A 22,538-nucleotide genomic window follows, 5' to 3' on the forward strand; every position below is an offset into this window, starting at 1 on the left:
ATTTGATTTCCTTAGGACGCCCTTATTTTAATCAGAGGGTATGGAGTTGTCTGACCCCGGAGCCATCTGAAAGCAGCCCTGTATAGGGAAGGGGTTTTGTTTTTTTAAATAAAAGGGTAATGTTTTATTATGTTTTTATATATGTTGAACCTGCCCAGAATGGCTGGAGCATCCCAGTCAGATGGGCAGGGTATAATAAAATTACTGATAATGGAATAGGATGTCCCTGTTTTCATCGGATAAATGTTGGAGGGTATGAACTTAGGTCCCCAGCTGCTGTTGGACAACAAGTCCCATCAACCTTAGCTAGCAGGACCAGTGGTCAGGGTTGTAGTTCAACAACTGCTGGAAACCTAAGTTTGAGCAACACCGTGGGTCCCCAGATATCGTTGGACTACAACTCCCATTATCCCTGAGCTCTGGCCTTGCTAGCTAGGGGTGATGGGAGTTGTAGTTCAACAACATCTGGGGACCCACAGGTTGAGAAAGGCATTTTGAGGTAAAGGAATTCTGCCTATGCCCAGAAGCTCCCAGATTTAGGTGACAGGAAACGAGTAGGGAATAAGTGGGCAGGGGGTTGGACTACATGACCCTCGGGACACCTGCCAACTCTATGATTCTGAGCCAAACCAGTCTCAACAACTCGCGCATGCGCCTTCGCTGTACTCCTGCTTGGGAGGCCCTAGCGCGTGAGCCCTGGAGACGCATGCGCATTGGGCTCGCCGTTTTCCTAGAGAGGTGCGCTTTTTTTTGTACACGACGAAGGCTTGGAGTGCTACGTAGATGCACTTCCGGGTCGAAAGGCCATTGTCGGCGCCCCGCTTTCCCTGGCCTATCCTGCCCCCCCCCCCCGCCCTCCGCTGCTTCTCTCCCTCTGCCAAGATGGCGGCGGGCGCGGGTGGCGGAAGTGGTGCCGGCGCGGCCGGGGCTGCCTCGGTGGCCTCGCTGTGGAGCGAAGTGAACCGCTGCGGCCAGAACGGCGACTTCGGGCGCGCCCTCAAGTCGGTCAATAAAAGTGAGTGGAGGGCGACGGAAGTTGCACGGGGCGAGGGACGGGGCTTTGCACCTGGCGTCGCCTCCTTTATTCTCTCTCTCCGGGGTGGGGGGCAGCCTGCAACTTTTTCTTCGTTAACCCCCCTTCCCTTTGCGCGGGAGGGAGCTTCGAAACACTTTCCCAAGCGCTTCCTGTGCCTTAGCTTCGCTGGAACCTTCACAACAACCCTGCAGAGCGGGAAGAACGGCTTGCCTCCGATTTGCTCGTGGCTGAGGGGTGGCTCATTTGCTTAGCCACTCCAGTAACACTTAAACGTGACCCGGCGGCAGGCGGTGCTCCTGTGCCCCTTTGTGCTGATCCTGCGTTAAGAAGGTCTCTCTTCTTCATGAGTGACAAGGCTTGGCTCACTCTTTTTCGTGGGTGGCGCCAGGCAAGCCCCTAGTCCTTCAACTTTAGCGCTGTTGCCCCGCTTCAGTATGGGAATGATGTTGGTGATGATAATAATAATTTTATTATTTATACTGCGTCCCCAGCCACTCTGGGCAGCTTCCATCACATCTTAAAAACATAAGGAAATGTCAAACATTAAAAATGGTCAACGACAATATCGGCCTGGTTTCTAGGATGCTTGTAAAGACCGCAGTGAGGTAATGCTGGCGAAGTGTTTTGAATACTGTATTTAAAAGTGTGCTGTAACTTGAGTATTAGTAACAGTGCAGTTCAATTCAGTGGACTTACTCCCAGGTAAGTGAGGTTAGGATTGCAGCCACTTATTCCTCGAAGTGCTCTGTGGTTTTAACAGTTGTGTGACAGGCAGAAATACATGATGTGGTCATTCATGTCACTGTACTTGCATGCTTTGGAAAGTCTTGCTTGCTGAATTGTTACTTGGTTGTACAGGGGATGTGCTAGGGAAAAACCTGCCACGTATGTAAAGAGGAAGAGGGTTGTGCAGTTATGCATCTGTAAGTTAAAGAATTGAATTGCTATATTGAATTGAGTTAGGATGCTAGTCTATGAAACTGTCATATCACTTTGAAATAAGTCCTGCTATGTTCAGTGGGACTTAATGCCTAGAATGTGTGTTTAGGCTTGCAGCAAAGTATTCCCTCCTGCAGCTACACATTGCCCTCTCACTGTTGATCTTCCCTAGCAATCTGTCTTTCTACCATATTATCACAGACTTGTTGAGTTGGAAAGGAGCCCAAGGATAATCTATTCCAACTGCAGGGCAGGGATCTCAGCTAAAGCATCCATGACAGATGGTCATCCACGCTCTGCTTAAAAACCTCCCAAGGAAGGAGGAAGGAAGAATATAATAAGTTTGCCTACCAAACTTCTCACTAAGGAGCCTTTAATAAGCTTCCAACTGGTATAATTTGGTTCCCTGGACCACAGTTGGAAAAGTGCTGTGATAATCTAAACTGGTTGTTTTCAAGGTACAAATAACAGTGCCTGGGTCCTCATTGTTTAATTCCTTGCTTTTGCTTTTCCTAGTACTGCAGATCAGCAAGGATGATGCAACTGCTCTTCACTGCAAAGTGGTATGCCTTATCCAAAACGGAAGTTTTAAGGAAGCTCTCAGTGTGATTAACACCCATACCAAAGTATTAACCAGGTGAGTGTTGAATATTAGCTGCTTATCAAACAACATGGCTTTCAGACAGTGCAAGAGTTCTTTCAGTTTTTCAAAATATGCAAACGGAAGCATTTACAAAATAAAGAAAAATACAGTTTCAAGAAAATCTTATTTCTTCTTAGTCAATTAATTCTCAAAGTGTAGGCTAAAAAAGTTTACATTTTGAGTGTGGGGTGGTAAAAAGTCCCGGATGTTACAGGAGTTATCCAGTTTAGTTTCTATGTGCATTACTGTAATGAGCATTCTTCCTAATTGGAAGGCCAGTAATTCCCCAACAAATTCACGTTGCAGCCTCTGCTAAGGGTGAGTAACACTGGTGAGTGTTCTGTATTAGAGTACAGTGGTGCCTCGCAAGACGAAATTAATCCGTTCCGCGAGTGTCTTCGTCTAGTGGTTTTTTCGTCTTGCGAAGCAACCCTATTAGCGGCTTAGCGGTTTAGCGGCTATTAAAGGCTTAGCGGCTTAGCGGCTTAGCTCCTAAAAGGCTATTAGCGGATTAGCGGCTTAGAAAAAGGGGGGGGGGAGCGAAAAAAAATCTCAAGACTCGCAAGACATTTTTGTCTTGCGAAGCAAGCCCATAGGGAAATTCGTCCTGCGAAGCAACTCAAAAACGGAAAACCCTTTCGTCTAGCGGGTTTTCCGTCTTGCGAGGCATTCGTCTTGCGGGGCACCACTGTAACGATATCACACCCATACAGAGAGACAACAGAATTAGCTGCCGCCAGTGAAAGCTAATTGGGAAGAGGCAAGACCATGCAGAGGTGCAACAGGCAGCCTCCAATGTGAATGTGTGCTTTTAGGTGCACAGAGCGTTTTATTGTTGAATGAGTTTCTTGGTACACTAGAAGGTCTTTTGCAGCACACTAATATGTCCCAGCATGCAGCTGCATAATTGCTGACCTAAATCCTGTGTGTCTGTATGTATCAAAAAAGGTTTCCTAGTTGCATTGTGGGAAAAGAAGCTACAAGACAAGTCATAGAATCATAGAATTGTAGAGTTGGAAGGGAACCCGAGGGCCCTCTGGTCCAACCCCTGCAATGAAAGAATGTTAATATAGTGTTAATAAAAAAGCAGTTTATGGGATATCAAGAAAAATATCAATCCAGTAAGGATTGTATCAGTCAGTAAGCCAGCACTTTCAAAAGCAGTGTGGCGTGCAAAAGGAATGTGTGTTCAATGCACAAAATATAGACACACTTCTTTGTCTTGCTAATCAGATAAAAATTATTATTGCGAAGCCATTCTATTTTTGCTTTTTCTCTGTTGCAACATATCTGTTTTGTTAGAATATTGTTGCCATATTAGTCTGAGACAATGAGAAATTCATGAATATTAGCTCCTTTCTTGAAGCTTATCATATTATTTTACATAATTACAAACTTGATGCATGTCCAAAAATATGTCTTTATGATTTCTAAAGTATTAGTTCCCTTTTCTTGTGTTGTTTGGTTCAATATAATGTCAGTGTATATAGGATTCACTCTTCAGTAATGAGTCTTAGCAAACACAACTGCTTTTTGAAGAGTTGATAATGAGAAATCACATCCCACTTCCGGCTTATATGTTACAGTGATGTGATAGCCTTTGAGAAGGCTTACTGTGAATACAGGCTGAACAGGATTGAAAATGCTCTGAAGACCATTCAAGGAGCCAGTCAGCAGACAGACAAGCTAAAGGAGCTGTATGGACAAGTGGTAACTACTGCTTTGCAAACTCTTACTGCTTTTAATAACTGGATATAAGGCTTCAGGTGCTGTGGTGGAGGAGTTTTCTCAATCTAAACGTGTGCTCTTTTACGGCAGGTTAGCAATCCCCTAAATAGGTCAGCCACAGTCCAGTCCTGCAGCAATGGATGCTGACAGTCTACCAACACTGTGTTGAATAGTGAAGACTGATTATAATGGTTCTTGTTAATTAAGCAGACCTGTCCTTACTTTTTGCCATCTTTCTTGTCCTCATGGATGGTCCTATGAAATGAGAACATTTAAAAATTGAAAATGCAGCTTAGCCACGTATTTTTCATTGTGTACAACATTATGAGTCCAGAATTTAATATGACTCTTCACTGGTATTTCACTTCACCTAAAGATCACTGATCTTTAAAACCAGCAGGTTATAATGCTGGAAATGTCAGTATAAGCAAGTGATAATATTTCTTTTCACTTATGGGGGAACTGCATATGTATAAATCCATTGGACTCTAATAATAATAATAATAATAATAATAATAATAATAATTAATTAATAGTTAATTAATAATAAAGCCAAGAATAAAATTTTGATATTCTACTTGCTTTTCAGTATCTTCCTGGCTGAGGATTAAGGGGTGATAAAATGCTTTAGAGAAACATCTTATAGGAACTAGAATTGCCTGGGCTTAGCATGGAAATTTATTCCAGCAATTGTGAAGTGCCTCTCAGTGTTCTGGGAATTACCAAGAGGGATATTTTGTGATGGACAAAATGCATTGGCGGAACAATGTGTTTCCCATGACAACTCTGGGTCTATAGGCACATGCTATGTTGTTGCTCTTCAGCCTAGAACTTTTGGCATTGATTTTCTCAACAACCAGAGGTGACAGTTTAGAATTGATGACCTTGGTAACTATTATACATTCACTCTTTCTTCTTGAAGAAAGTTGTTGCTTAGTGACATGGATGGGGCTTGGTCTTTGTTCAGTGTTTCTTCCATAACACTGTGCATGTTTGTGGTTATTCTTTTTCAATAAAGTTTTTTTTCAAAAAAGAAGAATAACTGGGGTTAGATTTCATTGTAGTGTAAAGTGGGGTTTGCGTGTGCAGAACAAGGCCCACTCACACATTGGGATTTCCCCTGTGTGCCCCCTAAACTTGTTCTGGGGGTTCCCCAATATTCCAATGAAGATTTGGGGGACGCAAGGAAGAAGAGGAGGAAATCCCATTTTGCGACCTGACTACATTCTGTGCATGCAGCAGCTTAGTTGAATCCCGTCCAATACCTGCCTGGATTATAGGTATAGTATAAACATTACTGAGAGATTATGGTTGCTATTTTATTTTGCAGACCTCGTTTTGACTGTTTTCTGGTCTGTTGAGCTGCTAATCCAGATTTTTCCTTCCAGTTGTACAGATTAGAACGTTATGACGACTGTTTAGCTGTGTACCGGGACCTCATACGCAACTCACAAGATGATTATGAAGAGGAACGGAAAACGAACCTCTCTGCAGTTATTGCTGCACAAAGCACATGGGAGAAAGTTGTGCCAGTAAGTAAGTTTGTGGCAGTGTGTATGTGTACGTGCGAGAGAGAAAGAGAGAGAGACTTCCTCCTTCATCTACTCTTGCTGTAAGTGAACTGCAGGTGAACTGCATAAACGCCATAAAATACAGGGAAGTGTCTTATTGAAACATTGACGTATGAAGCTGATATCTCTGTTATTCCCAAGTCTGGTAAAGACCAAACTAGTCCAAATTATAGGCCAATCACCTTAATTATTGTAGTCAGCAAGATAATAATAGGAGGCATTGCTAACCAGACTATGATGGCTATAGTAGTACATTAATATTACTTGCCAAAGAGGGGGAGCAGATAATTTAAGGTTGGTAGGAAAAGGGGATGCTTCAAACAGTAAAAGAGCTGATGTGGCTGCAGTTATTTCTCTAGATGCCGAAAAGGCTTTTGTCAAACTACATTGACAGTTTATTTCTGTTACTTTGGGGGCGGGGGGGAGGATTTCCTCAGGAAGTTATGGATTGGATTAGGATCTTATGCCTTTTCTCCCAATCACAGATAATTGGAACTTGGCACTTGAGGACATTCGTATAATATAATAATAAATTTTATTTATATCCCGCCCTCCCCAGCCAAAGCCAGGCTCAGGGCGGCTAACAACAAACAAATAATCAAGCAATCAAATAGTCCAACAAATAGTCGTACACTTTTAAATTCCTGTAACGTGAGGACTGATAGACAACAAAAGTGGATTCTGCAATATTTTAGAAGACACCTGACTTTTAGAAGACATTCCCTGTTTAGGGAAGCTTTTAATGTTTAATAGACTATTGTATTTTAATATTCTGTTGGAAGCCGGCCATAGTGGCTGGGGAAACCCAGCCAGATGGGCAGGGTGTAAATAATAAATAATTATTATTATTTCAAGGCTGGAAGGATAAACACCCAGCTGCTGCTCACTTGACTCCCGGTTGGTTGTACCACTGCTGCTTACTGGGAGGTAGAGGGCAAGGTGCAAGGTCAGCACAGTGCAAATACACCAGCAGGAGTACCAGATTAGCTCTGGCAGTGCATTTGCACTGTATTGACTTCCCTGCTGCTGCCGCCTCTCGCAGTCCCTAGCAAGCAGTAACATGACTGACCAGAGGTCAGATGCATGCCACAGCCCCATCGTGCCATCACACACACACCCACACACCCACACCCACACCATGAGAAGATACAGCAGGTGGAAACACAGGATGGCCTCATCTGTGGTAGCCTTAAGATCATGGAGTGCCCCAACCTAGGAAGCTTGCTTGAACCCAGGGTTGCATATATTTAAGTGGGCAGTTAAAAACAAGAACAACTTGCATTTTCCTACAATCTTCCTTAGATACAGTTTTTAAAATTCTGATTGCCTTTTTATATTGGTATACTGGTGGTTACTTTTGCGTTTTTAATGTGGTTATTGTTTGATGCCGTAAATGTATGCCTTTGTTTAGTAATTTACTTAACATCTGTTTATATGCGAAAGAATCTTTATGCCACTACAACATCTTGCCGCCAATGTGTGCTAAGGAATGAAAGAAACGCTTGATGAAAGGAGCTTGGGCTTCTAGAATCGTGTGATGATTTGCTTGCATATTGTTCTTTTGTGCCTCGTATATAGTTAGAAAGAAGGGTGTTCATACAGCTTCCTATTAGTATGTATCACCTGCTTGTGGCTTTTGAATTTACTGCATGTTAATTTAAGAACCCTTCATGCTTTGGAAGAATTGTTTTGATCTGCGTCTAGCCATCTGACCCAAAGTGTTCATGCAAACTGGTTCACACTGTAATTCAGAACGACGTATCCCTTTATTTGCTTCGTTATTTTTGCTCTGTCCAGGAGGATCTTGGCCTTCAAGAAGCCACATATGAGCTGAGTTACAATGCTGCTTGTTCTTTGGTTGGGCAGGCCAGGCTGAACGAGGCAATGAAAAGCCTACAAAGAGCAGAAGGTAATGAATGAGAAGATTAATTTGTCCTTTCCTTGTAACCCGTTGTGCTGCTTTTGTGGAAAGACGTCACAAGATCTAAATCCTTTAATAAATGAAATTGAGAAAATAGACATGGGGATTATTGTGTCCCTAAATTTATTCTCTGCATCTGCAAATGTATTTCAAGAATGCCTTTACAGCCACCAGTAACCTTTCGTTCCTATAGACTGCACAGGATTTCCTCCCTGCACTAATTTGCATTCATTTCGGTAAGAAAAATCAAGTTTCGAATAGCTAGATCCCAATCCCCCCCCCGGCAGCAACTTTGAAAAACAAGCAAAGACCAAACAAAATTGAACTGAAGGGAGATGTGGGGAGAACTCAGGATGGTTAAATTGATAGTACTACTAAGAAATCCATAATTGTATCATGTATCGACATGCAGTTGGAAACTTAGGATCTAGTATATTAAGGGCAGATTAGGAATTAAGATATGCGGAGAATGATTATAGGATGCTGTCAAATACAGTCATAGTCATACCTCGTGTTACGTTTGCTTCATGTTGCAGCTTTCCAGGTTACAAATGTGGTAAACCCAGAAGTGTTTACTTCCAGGCTCGCTGCATGCACAGAAGTGATCTGTGTGCTTTGCACATGCGCAGAAGCGCTCTTTCGCACACTCGCAATAGCAGCACTCTACTTACGGACTTTTCAGGGTGCGAACGGCACCCCGAAACGGATCGCATTCATAAATAGAGATACCACTGTATAGAGAAATATCAGGCATCCTTGCACTTCTGTGATGCAAATGAAGTTTCTATAGGCAGATGTTAATCAGTGGTGGAACCTTGATTGGTGGCTCATATCTATGGCAAAATGTGTGCTACCTCCACTGTCAGAGGCAATATGACTCTGAATACCAGTTTTTGGGCAGCACGAGTGGGAAGAGTGCTGCTGCACTCCTACCTATAGGCTTCCTGTATGCATCTTGTTCACCACTGTGAGAACAAGGGGCTGGAATGGATGGGCCTTCGGTCAGATCCAGTAGGGCTCTTCTTATGTCCAAAATTAATTTGTCACACTTTCATTGTAGATCTGTGTCGCCAGTCTCTCTCAGAAGATTCGGTGAGTCACTAGTGTTACACCGAGAATACTTTTTCCGCTCGGCAGGTTTTAATATTCTCAGTATGTGTGCATGTAAGCTAATTGCATAAATCTGCTTGGTTATGTGTTATCTGCCTGCTTTCCTTCATCACACTGGATTTAAAGTGTTCTCCATCAGCACTTTTCTTTTTACTTCTGTGCCTTTAAATAGCAGTGTGCCTCTTTCACATGAATGGCTTCACCGAGAAGTGTTAACAGTGTAGAATTAAACTTTGTGAATTCTGTAGCAAGGGCCATTGCTGATATTACCAATTTAAATATCCAGAGCTTCCATTATCTGCTGAAGCCATTTAAAAAAGTATTCTTAGTGAACACAATAATGGCAAAGTAAGGCAGTTTTATGTCCTGTTGATTTCAATGGATGAGATTTGCATGCTTGCGTGACTCACCCAATGAGAGAAATGGTACCAGGAGTGCAATCCAATGCATATTTTCTCTGTTCAATGGGGCTTGCTCTCTAGCTGTGTTACTAGTAAGTACTAGTTACCAATAGATATATTTGCAGGTTTGGGTGATACTAAATTCCAGCATGCATAAATTGGATTTACCCTTTCTCTCCCCTTCCCCTCCCTGGCAACCCCAGGAATACCTCCCCACAAAATCTGCTCTGGGGGGTTAGGGTCCACTGACTTGACATTGGATTCCATCCATTGATCTGTGGATATTACATAACCGGTGCAAGGTTTCAAGGTTGTGTGTTAACTTTTTTTTTTACTGTTTCCTTTTAGGATGTTACCGAAGAAGACATTGAGGCTGAACTGGCTATTATTCACGGTCAGATGGCTTATATCTTGCAGCTGCAAGGTCACACAGAGGAAGCCCTGCAACTTTACAATCAGATAATCAAACTGAAGTAAGTGACTTCTGTAAAATGGTGGCATTGGTGGTCTTGGCATCTTTTTAAAAAAGAAGACATATTTACAAGTGCACATGTATGCTGTGTTCTCTGCAGGCCAACAGATGTCGGGTTGCTTGCTGTCATCGCCAACAACATCATTACCATTAACAAGGTATGGCATTATCCTAGTAATTCCTCAAGCATGTTTTGCAGAAGAAATCACATAAAAGGAGCGTGATGTGTCTTAATTGCAGCAAGCAACCTGGGAAACATCATGTTCCTGTTGACTGAGTTATGCATCTTGGGATGCTGTCTTTCACAGGACCAAAACGTCTTTGACTCAAAGAAAAAGGTGAAACTGACCAACGCTGAGGGTGTTGAGCATAAACTCTCAAAGAAACAGCTCCAAGCAATAGAATTCAATAAAGCTCTGCTGGCCATGTACACCAACCAGGTAATGTTATGCCACTTCAATTGCTTTGATGCATGGTTTGTTCTCAAGGAGGGCAGGGAGCAGCTTGGTTTGTTGGCTTACACTTCTAAATCCTGCCTTCTCTCTGTAGAATCAGCATTCCTAACCAGCTAATCTTTTTCTCTTGTTCCTTAGGCAGATCAGTGTCGCAAACTGGCATCAAGTTTACAGTCACAGAGTCCCGAACATCTCCTCCCCGTGCTAATCCAGGCAGCACAGTTGTGTCGAGAGAAACAGCATACCAAGGCAATAGAGCTGCTACAGGTAGGCTGTGGTTCGCTGCTTGAGGAAATATGCAGGAGATGACAAAGCTCTGAATCATTGTTCATCTAGATGAGGTTGACGAGGAAGGGAATTCATGAACCTGCTGGGCACTGGGAGTCATAGTTAGATTCGACAGCGTTATTTTTGCAACAGCCCAAGCATTCAGTGAAACTATGGATTAGCTTGTTGAGCTAAGCCTTTTCCCAAAAAGTTAGGTATGGTAATACACTAGTGAGATCTGCTTGTCTGAGATCTGCAAGCAGTGAGAGATTTAGAGAGACAAGAGAACTGCCTTAAGTATGGCTTGGTATAGGTGCAGTACATAAACGTGCCTGGTTGAAAACTCTAGTTCTAAGGTGCACTGCAAATCATGGTTTAGACTTAAGCATATTTTAGGTAATGGCATAGCAAATGGGACCCTTTATTAACATATTGCTGTGTATCCCTGTCCCCTAATAGAAGAGCTTCTGTTCAAGGGACTCGGAGTTTGTTACAGGAGAGTCAAGAGACATAAGACTCCACAGTGCAAAAACTATTCATTGCAAGGTCCCTGTTCTGGAAATTCTGAAGCTGATTCTGTTTGAAAGCCTCCTGATTTGTGTTTCCATTTCTGACCTGTAGGAGTTTGCTGATCAGCACCCAGAGAAAGCGGCAGAGATTAAGCTGACGATGGCACAGTTGAAAGTTGCTCAAGGTACTGTAGCCTCACTTCCTTTGGAAAGAAGCTTCCTGAGCATTCAGCTACAGTTTCATACTGTTTCCATATACTACAATGAGCACTCTCATTCTTAACTCATTTTTTTCTCAAAGGGAGGCTGCCTTCTGGGGGAGCTTAGGTTAAAGGCAGGAAGGGGCAATACCTGAAGTCTTCACCATCTAGAAAGCTTGCAAGTTGAACAAATTTGTATGATTTTCTTACAGAGCAGTGGTGATGATGATGATAGCATTTTTGCATAATTCAAGTTTTACTAATTAGGAAAAATATGGAGCCCTGAACCCTCTCAGCTGTGACCAGTGAAATTCTTATTTAAACATTCCTTTAGCTTTTGATACTTCAGTTATTTCCCACATGTTTTCATGCATATTTTTTGCAGTCATAAGGGCTAGCACCTTTCGCTCTTTAAATAAAAGGCTGAGTTTCTCATGAAGCTGGCTTCTGCAGAATCGTGGCAAGCATGCAGCCCTGATTGATGGTTTCTATAATCGCTCCTTTTTATCTGTCTAATAAAAAGAGAGTTGCTTGATGGTAGAACAGATGTCCTAGCACAGAGGAGTGGAGCCAGTTGCCAATAACCACACTTTTTGTTCTCCTTCCCTTCCCCTTTCTCTCTCTCTCTCTCTCAAAGGCAGTGTCACGAAAGCATGTATCATCCTGAGGTCTATAGAAGAGTTAAGGCACAAACCAGGCATGGTAGGTTGCAGCTAAATCTAAACACACACAGAGTTTTATGCATCCTATTGACACCACCCCCAGTGTCATATCCTTCTCCTAGCATGCCATTCTGACCCTAGGTTGGGTGGTTAGACTACTTTTTCTTTTTGACATCTGTCTGTCTCAAGAGACAATGGAGCGTTTGTGGGTGGGGAGTCAAACCACTGTGTTAGCAGCACCGAAGTGACCTCCCCAGGGCACAAGCCAGGGCAGTGCTTTTGGAGGTCCTGGGCTGCCCAGATTACAAGACACCACTCTCAGCCTCGCTGATATGGTTCAAAGGAAAGCAGAGCAATATGTTTGGCGTCATCTTTGCTACAGGAGTTGCTGGAAGGAGGTATACAAGGCACCCGTCCAACCATTTTAGGGACTCCAGGCTGGATTTGTGTAGGGTTTACTCCTTGGCCTTTTCTTCTCCTGAAGACATCCCACAAGGCAGTGGAGGTTTAGGATTAGAGGTTTCGTTCTCCTGGATGGGCTGCCTTCCCAGGTTGACAAGTCCCATCATGGCTGGACTACAAGTTGCTCATTTGCCTCTTTATTTTGTATGCGTAAGTTCTGTTTGGACTCTTGATCAGTAATGTGTTTGGTCCACAGGACTTAGCAATAACAGACATCTTGATCTCTTCTGCCTCCTGTTGCTAGAGGTGTGTAACTCAACAACATGAATCTTTGGCTACTGATCTAGCAGCGATTGTGAACTTGGCCCTGAAGCAAGCTTGTAAATATCCAAAATTTTGCGCCAAGATATCACATATGTTATGGTCTTATATAAATAGTTTCCATGACTTGCTTAATTTCTAAGTTGTGTGAATATTTCAGGCTTTTCGTGCTCTTCCAATATGGGAATGACAATATTTAAATCCTGCTTTCTGCTAAAAGAAGCATACAACACAAAACTACTCAGTGCAATTGAGCAAAAGTACAACTAATAGCCAATTTCTAAAAGCAGTAACAAATAGTAAATTAGGGTGTTACACATTAAAAGCCTGCCAGAATAAAAGTTCATTCAGTTTTGGGTGAAATAATTTCATTTGGGAGAGTATTTCAGAGCTGCAGCACTACCACCAAAAAGGCCCTGTCTCTTGTTTGCTCACTAAATTTTCTAAGATGGCACTGCAAAACAATGCCTCCAACATGCATCTTAATCAAGGTTCTCCCAATATGGGAGCAAGCAGTGCAGAAAGTTTTGATATAGCTTACCTTAAAGGTAAAGGGACCCCTGACCATTAGGTCCAGTCGTGGCCGACTCTGGGGTTGCGGCGCTCATCTCGCTTTACTGGCCGAGGTAGCCGGCATACAGCTTCTGGGTCATGTGGCCAGCATGACTAAGCCGCTTCTGGCGAACCAGAGCAGCGCACGGAAACGCTGTTTACCTTCCCGCCTGAGCAGTACCTATTTATCTACTTGCACTTTGATGTGCTTTCGAACTGCATGGTGGCTATAAGGAATATTAACAAAATGTAAGTGAAATGCTAGGACACTTTGAAAAAGTGCTGTGTAGATGCCATGTGTTGGAGAGAGCAAAGCACATAACAGCAAGGTTGATTCTTATTTAAGAAAACTTGCACTCTTTCTTGTCGTATTAAGCCAAGGCTGCTTTATCCCTTGAGTGCTGTCACTTGACTCCACTACTTTTGAAGAAATGTAGTAAAAGAGAAGTAAATATTGCTTCAGTGTGTGTGCGCTTTCATGTGGTGACAGTATTCTACTTAATGAAATAATAAAGTTACATTTATAATTTTTAAAAAATGTGGCCCTGGCATACATTCCAGTACTTATTGCTCGCTAAAAATATTTCTGACTTTAATGTTGTGTTCTAAACTGTTACAGGTATCTGCATTAGTGACAATGTATAGCCATGAAGAAGATATTGATAGTGCTATAGAGGTCTTGGCTCAAGCAATTGAATGGTATCAAGAATTTCAGGCAAGTATTAGTCCGATGAGATGCCAACAGATAAGCTGCTCGGTATTTTGTGTTCAACTTGCATTACATCCCTGATAAAATAGTAGAAATATGATCAGTACATCACAGCTCTTTATAATGTAAAAAGACATTTATTATCTGAATTTGCTAGCCAGTTGTATTCGTAAATGGTTTGTAACTGCTACTGTGCTGCAAGAAATAAATTAAATAATTCAAGTTTCCCATGAGCCCCAAATCTCAACTGCAGTGGAGAGGCTGCCTGTTGCCTCTCTGCATGATTGCCTGTTCTGTTCTTGTCTCCTTCACTGGAGCAGTTCTCCAGTTTATCTGTCAGTAGATGTCATTTGGATCATCCAAAAACTTCTGATGCAGAGTCCATGGAATTAACTGACCTGAAAGAGATGGATGCAAAAGTTCAGGAGAGATCCCCTAGTGTGGGGTAGCTCTCACATTCACAAGTCAAGATTTGCTTAAGTCAAGTAGTGGCCTTCCCTGACACCTGTAGTGCCCACCCCTCCTCTGAAATCAGAATTGAAAGAGGAATTCTGTTGCAGCCATTAGAACAGATGCATTGTACATATGGTGCCTGTGACAGCTTCTCGGTTTGAAAATATGCTCAAGGCTCCAAAAGGTTAGCAGCTCCTGCTCTAAGTGTAGACTTCTTTGTGTGCACAAGGTGAAATGTGCCCTCAGGTTTAATTGAGGGGAAGTGTGCTGTGCCTCAGCTGTTTGGAAGTCTGCAAAAAAATTGTTCTGTAGAATTTTCCTGATTTTATCCGTATTTTGTGGGAAGACTCGGTTACGCATTGGAGTAGTTATAATTCCACAGCTGTTGAAAGTCAGTATTCTGAGCTTGATAGTGTGATTGCAGTCTTGCAGCTCACAACAGACAAATACACCATTGCCGTTGTATCCCATCAAAGTTGTCCTGTTCACACAAGGACTTCCAGTGGCTCAGTGGAACTTCTTGCCCTTCTGTGTGTCCCCATCTGATATGGAGGGTGGAGGAGGAACCCAGAACAGATTTGAGGGTGCACAGGGGGAATTTCTTGTACGAATGATACACCTTTGTTACCTACAACCGCTGCTCTTAGGCTCCAAGTGTGAATCGGTCTCTTCAGTGGGTTAAAAAAGAGAGTGATCACTCATGTCATTGTTTTAGTTGTTTTCAAACTTAACTTTAAGCAAACCTTTTTTCACCCCCAGCCAAAGTCTCCAGTTCATTTGTCGTTAATTAGGGAAGCTGTCAACTTCAAGCTAAAACACGGACGGAAGAAGGAAGCCATCAGCGATCTAGAGGAGCTGTGGAAGTAAGTCCCTTCCTGAGAGCTAATAAGTGAGTTTTACTGCAAAAGACTCAGTGGCCCCACTAACTTTTGAAACAGAAGTTGACAGTTACTTCAGTAGTGTTAAAAATGTATTTATGCAGCAAATGAGATAAGGCATATTAAAAATGGGTTGTGCCCAGTGTTACATGAACAGCATCCCACTTGTGTAGTGGGACTTACCTTTCCAGTATACCTGAAGGAGCATCTCCACCCCCATCGTTCAGCCCGGACACTGAGGTCCAGTGCCGAGGGCCTTCTGGCGTTTCCCTCACTGCGAGAAGCAAAGTTACAGGGAACCAGGCAGAAGGCCTTCTCGGTAGTGGCTGCCACCCTGTGGTATGCCCTCCCATCAGTTGTCAAAGGAATAAATAGCTATCTGACGTTAAGAAGGCATCTGAAGGAAGCCCTGTTTCGGGAAGTTTTTTAATGACTGGTGTTTTAATGTATTTTTAATCTGTTGGCCTAGAGTGGCTGGGGAAACCCAGCCAGATGGGCGGGGTATAATAATAAATTATTATTATTATTATTATTATTATTATTCCTCTCCTCTCCCCACGTGCCCCCAAAATCTGCTTCAGTGGGTCCCTCTGGAGACTCTGCAGTGGGGGCTGTGTGAGAGAAGAGGGGAAAGTTGTGGTGTCTCTACCTGTGCTTTGGACACACTTTTTTCACCCTGCAATCCCCTATATATGTGGGCACACCTGGTTTTTGGCAAGCTATTGAAGCGAATGGGTGTTGCCCCAATGAGCTGCTGGAACATCCACAGAGTGAGCAACCTCTTCAATCATTAGATTCTCTTTTGGTCCCTTTCCCTACTCCTGCCACCCATCTCTAAGATGCAGCTTTTCCTGAGCCAGCGTGCACCTTGGAAATATTGTTTGTGGCTCCTATGGAAGGTGGAGGCAGGGTGCTTCATTTGCCTGCTTACATGAGGTGTCCTTCCTGTGGTGTGCAACACTGGGCTGACTGCTCTCTTTAGAACAGGCTAAAACTCTTGCACTTCTTTACTTTTGTAGGCAAAATCCAGATGATGTCCATACCCTGGCCCAGCTCATTTCTGCATACTCCCTGGTGGATGGTGAGAAAGCTAAAGTGTATCCTTCCTTGTGTGGCTGAGGAAGGTGAGACAAGGAGGTATTCTTTGACCACTTCCTTATATCAGAGTAATTGCTGCAGTGATGCTTTTCAAAGTTTCCAGCTTTTGGAGTATGATGCCATGTTCTCTGCCAAAGAAATCCTGTGTCTTCTGGAATTCCCCTGTGCGTGTTATAAGACTTTCACATCTCACTGGCCTTTGAACCTCACTGTTGTCTCATAGGGTGCATACAACACACACATCCAACTAGGAAGTTCAGGTACAGCTGGGTTGGTGGTGTTGTTGTTTGGTCGTGTCCGACTCTTCATGACTCCATGGACCAGAGCAGGCCAGGCACTCCTGTCTTCCACTGCCTCCCGCAGTTTGGTCAAACTCATGCTGGTAGCTTCGAGAACACTATCTAACCATCTCGTCCTCTGACGTCCCCTTCTCCTTGTGCCCTCCATATTTCCCAACATCAGGTTCTATTCCAGGGAGTCTTCTCTTCTCATGAGGTGGCCAAAGTATTGGAGCCTCAGCTTCACGATCTGTCCTTCCAGTGAGCACTCAGGGCTGATTTCCTTCAGAATGGATAGGTTTGATCTTCTTGCAGTCCATGGGACTCTCAAGAGTCTCCTCCAGCACCATAATTCAAAAGCATCAATTCTTCAGCGATCAGCATTCTTTATGGTCCAGGCTGGGTTGGTAGTCTTTCCTTTTAACTCCATGTTTTCATCAAGCAGAGGTACAAAAACACTATTCTACTGTTTTGATCCCCAAATGCCAAGCACCTCTGTTTCTTTTAGAAGCTCAGCCTTTCATGGTCACGCTGCCCATCCAGAAAGTAAAAAAGAAATTTGTTACCCCCATTGTATAATGTTCCCGTCCTATACAACAGAGAATTCTTCCCAGTCTCCTAGCTTAGTTTTTCTCTGTCGTTATTGTACCCACTAAACTGCCTTTGAGATCCTGAGAATGATTTTCTCTCTTACTTGCTTAATGTGTTCATATTGATATTCCTTAACCCCTCCTTCACAATAGACTTAGCAAACACTTGCCTTCTTCGGACACCATGTCTCTGAAAGTAGATGTGGATGCTCTTGAAAACTCGCATGGGGCTACATACATTCGGAAGAAAGGAGGGAAACCCGCGGTTGAGAACCAGCAGAAAGAGCAAGGGTAAAGAAGCTTTTTAAGTAATCCTTGACATTCTGAGTCAGTGTTAATATGAAGAAGTCCAGCTCAGCGACCAAAATAAGTTTTCTGTCTTCCAGCTACAAGCTTTCCCTATTTCTTTCTCCTGTACAAAGTCATTAGATATGCTCCCCTTGGCATCCATTAACTCTGTTCTTTGTGCCGCATCTCAAGCAGGCTCACGTGTGTTCATGTGCTGTTGTTGTTTTTCCAGCCAAGGTGACGTCAAGAAGAAGAAGAAGAAAAAGAAGGGTGAGTGTTGTTAGCAATGGCTGTATAGCTGTTTGGAGTTCAAAAGTGCTTCTGGAGAAGTTGGCTAAAACTATCTAAGCCAGGAGTCGAGAACCTATGACCTTCCAGATGTTGTTGGACTTTGTCTCCCAGAAGGTTCAGTCCCCAGTGTCTCCAAGTAGGTCTGGGAAGGACTTATTTTGGAGACCTTAAAATCAGCTGCTAGCCAGTGTAGACGGTAATGAACTAGATGGACCAATTGTTCTGAACCCCAGGCCCAAAGGAGGACTTGTGGGAGTGAGTGGTTGGGTGCAGGGATACCAAAGAAGGATGTCAAAACACCAGAGTGATAATTTCTAGTCCTTTATTAAAAGAAAGGTATAGACTTAGAGCAGATCAGCCTGCTGGGTCTCCCAGCCTTTGCAGACGAGGGATGAGCACTGCAGCAAGGAGATGTCTTGTCCATGCCCAAGCAAACATTCATTCATTCTTTATACACAAAGCAGCAAAAGGCACTTTGGCCAGGACTTTCCACCTCTTCACCTGACCAGATAAAGGCATAGGTGGCAAATACCCAAATCTCTCAGATAAGATTCCCCTTTCTGGGCTTAGAGCCCAGCACCCCACCCCAAAGATAAGGATAGCATCAAAGCAAACCAATTAGCCTATATCAAAGCAAGTGAATATATGAACTCAGTGCTACGACAACTACCAATTAATTTTGTCGTTACCTTGACTACCAGGATGGCATTAGCAGAGCTTCTGGAATAGTCCACCTTTGGTTTAACACACCAAAGGACTAGCTCGGTATAAGTCAGTTTCTCATGTGTCTGTTATTTATTAAAATATTTTAAATACATACTTTATATATTAAAGTTAAACATTTATCAACTGCTAGGTATCTCTGCCCATTAGCAGTGCTGCCTAGGGCAGATAGGAGTTGGGAGTGCAACAGCTACATGTTCCTCATCTCAACACTGCTGTACTAGGGTGGAATTTTTAAAAAATGACTCAGGAAGCTAAGTTCAAATTAAGTTGACTTTCAGCCAGGAAATCCCAGCAATCGTGTGACATTAATGGTAGCGTCCTGGACTTCTTCTTTCGACGCAGCATGCTTCTTAATACCAGTTGCAGGGATAGGCTGTTGCCTTCGTTTTCTGCACGCATTTTGCAGGCCACTGTCAGAGACAAAAATAGATGGATATTTTGGGGACTGATCTAAGAGTGCTTTTCTAACACAAACCTTTTGATTAGGTCTCCATGCTATTACATGAAGTCGGTTCTCCACAGTATTTAAAGTCTAGGCATAGCTTGCTAATTGCAACAACCCAATTTTTGTTGTTGCAAGGAAAAGCTAAAACATGTCAGCATAAAGGTATTTGTGGTTTGCGCACAATGAGAGCGTTCTCTGTCTCCGACCATGGAAGTGCTGTACAGCTTTGGCTGATAAGGCGTTTACCTGCAGTGCAGCTGTTCTTAAATCATGATGAGTCTCCCATGCTGAATACTCCTTAGTATTCAGGAATATTCTTTTTTTTTAACCTACTCCTTAGGAAAACTGCCAAAGAACTATGACCCTAAAGTTGCTCCTGACCCTGAGCGCTGGCTTCCAATGCGGGAGCGCTCCTATTATCGCGGGCGGAAGAAGGGCAAGAAGAAGGACCAGATTGGGAAAGGAACCCAAGGAGCAACAACAGCAGCTTCTTCTGAATTGTGAGTAACAGGACCCAGCCTTGCGAGACTTGATTCTAGAGCCCTCTCAGTGTCCCAGGGCAAGTATCGTAATCAAAGAGAGATTTGTTGTTGTTTAGTCGTGTCCAACTCTTCGTGACCCCATGGACCAGAGCACGCCAGGCACTCCTGTCTTCCACTGCTTACCGCAGTTTGGTCAAACTCATGCTGGTAGCTTCAAGAACACTGTCCAACCATCTCGTCCTCTGTCGTCCCCTTCTCCTTGTGCCCTCCATCTTTCCCAACATCAGGGTCTTTTCCAGGGAGTCTTCTCTTCTCATGAGGTGGCCAAAGTATTGGAGCCTCAGCTTCAGGATCTGCCCTTCCAGTGAGCACTCAGGGCTGATTTCCTTAAGAATGGAGAGGTTTGATCTTCTTGCAGTCCATGGGACTCTCAAGAGTCTCCTCCAGCACCATAATTCAAAAGCATCCATTCTTCGGCGATCAGCCTTCTTGATGGTCCAGCTCCCACTTCCATACATCACTACTGGGAAAACCATAGCTTTAACTATACGGACGTTTGTTGGCAATGTGATGTCTCTGCTTTTTAAGATGCTGTCTAGGTTTGTCACTGCTTTTCTCCCAAGAAGCAGGCGTCTTTTAATTTCGTGGCTGTTGTCACCATCTGCAGTGATCATGGAGCCCAAGAAAGTAAAATCTCTCACTGCCTCCATTTCTTCCCCTTCTATTTGCCAGGAGGTGATGGGACCAGTGGCCCTTGAAAGGAAGATCACTATTGCACACAATCCCCAGGAGTAGGTAGAGAATGAGAGTCACAGTAAGGGAGTGGAGAAGTGGACATCCCTGCCCTCTTTCTGCAGTTGTCATTCACAAAAGGCTTAAAGAACTGGCTTTTTGGAACTGGCACTGATACACGATGCGGGGGGTTTAAAATTACTATTTTTAAATTTTGTAGCTCTCAGGATGGTTCCCAGCATAAAAACACAAGATAAAACCACAAAATTCATAATAAAAACAAGAACAGAACAAAACAATATCCCCCCCCCACACACATTTAAAAGGATATAGGATGATAGGCAGCCAAAGGCCTGGTTGAAGAGGAACGTTTTTGCCTGGTGCCTAAATGTATATAATGAGGACACCAGCTGAACTTCCTTGGGGAGAGCATTCCACAAACAGAGAGGCACACCTGAAAAGGCCCGTTCTCATTTTGCCACCCTCCAGACCTCATGGAGGAAGCACACAAAGAAGGGCCTCAAATGATGATGGCAGTACAGTGGTACCTCGGATTACAAACACTTCGGGTTACAAACTCCGCTAACCCGGAATAACCTAGTACCTCAGGTTAAGAACTTTGCCCCAGGACGAGAACAGAAATTACACGGCGGTGGCAGTGAGAGGCCCCATTAGCTAAAGTGGTGCTTCAGGTTAAGAACAGTCCTCCGGAACGAATTAAGTTCGTAACCCAAGGTACCACTGTATCTTGGTCGGTTCATATGGAGAGAGGCAGTCATGCTACAGGAGGATGAAAGAGTGCAGGAAGATGAGCAGGCTTTGTGGGCCTGGGAAAGATGAAGAGACGAAGGCAATAGAGTTGTCTGCTTTGCTCAAGTCATCTGAAGGGCTGGAACTTAGGAACTCATTTGGTAACTGAAGATCTCAATCTCTCTTGGCAGTCCTACAGGAATCAGGATTTTACTTGAATGTGTCTGTATGCAGGCATCCTAGAGGGAAAGTATCCAGCTCCTAGAAAAGAGTGACGACACCTCCCCAGCCACATGTTCTCCAAGAATAAAAAAATTATCCCAAAGCATTATATATGAATGGCATGCTGATGTATATATTGTAGCACCTGCAGTATACAGTCATACCTTGGAAGTCGAACAGAATCCGTTCCGGAAGTCTGTTTGAATTCCAAAATGTTCGGAAACTAAAGCATGGCTTCTGATTGGCTACAGGAAGCTCCTGCAGCCAATCGGAAGCCCTGCCGGACGTTTGGGTTCCAAAGAACGTTTGCAAACCAGAACACTCACTTCCGGGTTTGCAGCGTTCGTGAGCCAAAGTGTCTGAGTACCAAGGCATTCGGGATCCAAGGTACAACTGTACTAGCTAGCAGTGGCTCAATTCTGCCCACAGCTTATTGTAAAAAAAAAAAGGGGGGGGGAGCTAGAATTTCTAAGCGGTGTTCTTCTGTTATGTAAAGGAATGAATTCTTCACTGCAAGCAGTAATATATGACATGTGCATGAGGTTTAACCTGTTTGTTTTGTTTTTGTTGCTGACAGGAGGAAAGATATACCGTACATCTAAGCTCTGTGTGATAATAATCCCATTTGTCTCTTCCTTGTCTACAGGGATGCTAGCAAGACTGCAAGTAGTCCACCTACATCCCCAAGGCCTGGCACCGTAACGGCCGTTCCATCTGCATCAACAAGCAACATGATACCGCCAAGGCATCAAAAGCCTGTTGGCGCAGCTGCCACAAAGAAGAAACAGCAGCAGAAGAAAAAGAAAGGTGGGAAAGGAGGCTGGTGATCATGGCAAGCAGGCTGTTTAAATTGAAATTGCCTGTCTTCCTTTCATTTTCTTTTTTTCCAATTGCGAATGCCAAGAGCAGAATAAAGGTCAAACAAAAAGCAGGGTGGATATGTGTCCTTTTTTTCTCCTTTTGAATATATATATATATATATATATTTGTTATCCGTAGTGATATTGGAGATATTATTACTCCTCATAACAATATCTATGCATGGTGGCATTGTCTGTTCATTCCAGGCTTTAAGGAAACGGTTTTCTCATCTTACATGGGTTGTCCTACATGAGGCCATCACTGAAGGGTGATCAGAAATTGCAGCTGGTGCAAAACTGTCATCAAGTGTGCACTTTATGGAACCACAACACTAGTCTTACATCAACTACACTTGTTTGTTTTCAAGAACAATTCAGGGTGCTGGTTCTTACCTATAAAGCTCTAAATGCTTTGTGGCCAGGATATCTTTTCCTCCTGTATGAGCAGGTCCAAAAATTATTGCCCTCATCAGAGGCCCTGTTGTATGTACCACCATGGAGAGATGCTAGTTTGGTGGATACCTTGGGTGGGGTCTTTTCTGTAGCA

At 43.5% G+C, this 22,538-nt stretch overlaps 1 protein-coding gene across 1 annotated transcript; it reads left to right on the forward strand.

Moving 5' to 3' along the window:
* Positions 1-849: 849 nt before the first annotated feature.
* Positions 850-22,062, forward strand: SRP72 (signal recognition particle 72). The gene is made up of 19 exons (XM_080986786.1): positions 850-1,015; positions 2,492-2,612; positions 4,205-4,328; positions 5,735-5,878; positions 7,715-7,826; positions 8,899-8,930; positions 9,698-9,822; positions 9,922-9,979; positions 10,130-10,261; positions 10,415-10,543; positions 11,165-11,237; positions 11,890-11,954; positions 13,809-13,904; positions 15,111-15,214; positions 16,249-16,326; positions 17,349-17,486; positions 17,716-17,753; positions 19,286-19,445; positions 21,778-22,062. The coding sequence occupies exons 1-19, from the start codon at positions 883-885 to the stop codon at positions 21,956-21,958; spliced, it is 2,043 nt and encodes a 680-aa protein (XP_080842912.1). The 5' UTR covers positions 850-882; the 3' UTR covers positions 21,959-22,062.
* Positions 22,063-22,538: the final 476 nt, after the last annotated feature.

Source organism: Podarcis pityusensis (genome assembly GCF_964106645.2).
Source record: "Podarcis pityusensis genome assembly, chromosome: 17".
Classification (NCBI taxonomy): domain Eukaryota; kingdom Metazoa; phylum Chordata; class Lepidosauria; order Squamata; family Lacertidae; genus Podarcis; species Podarcis pityusensis.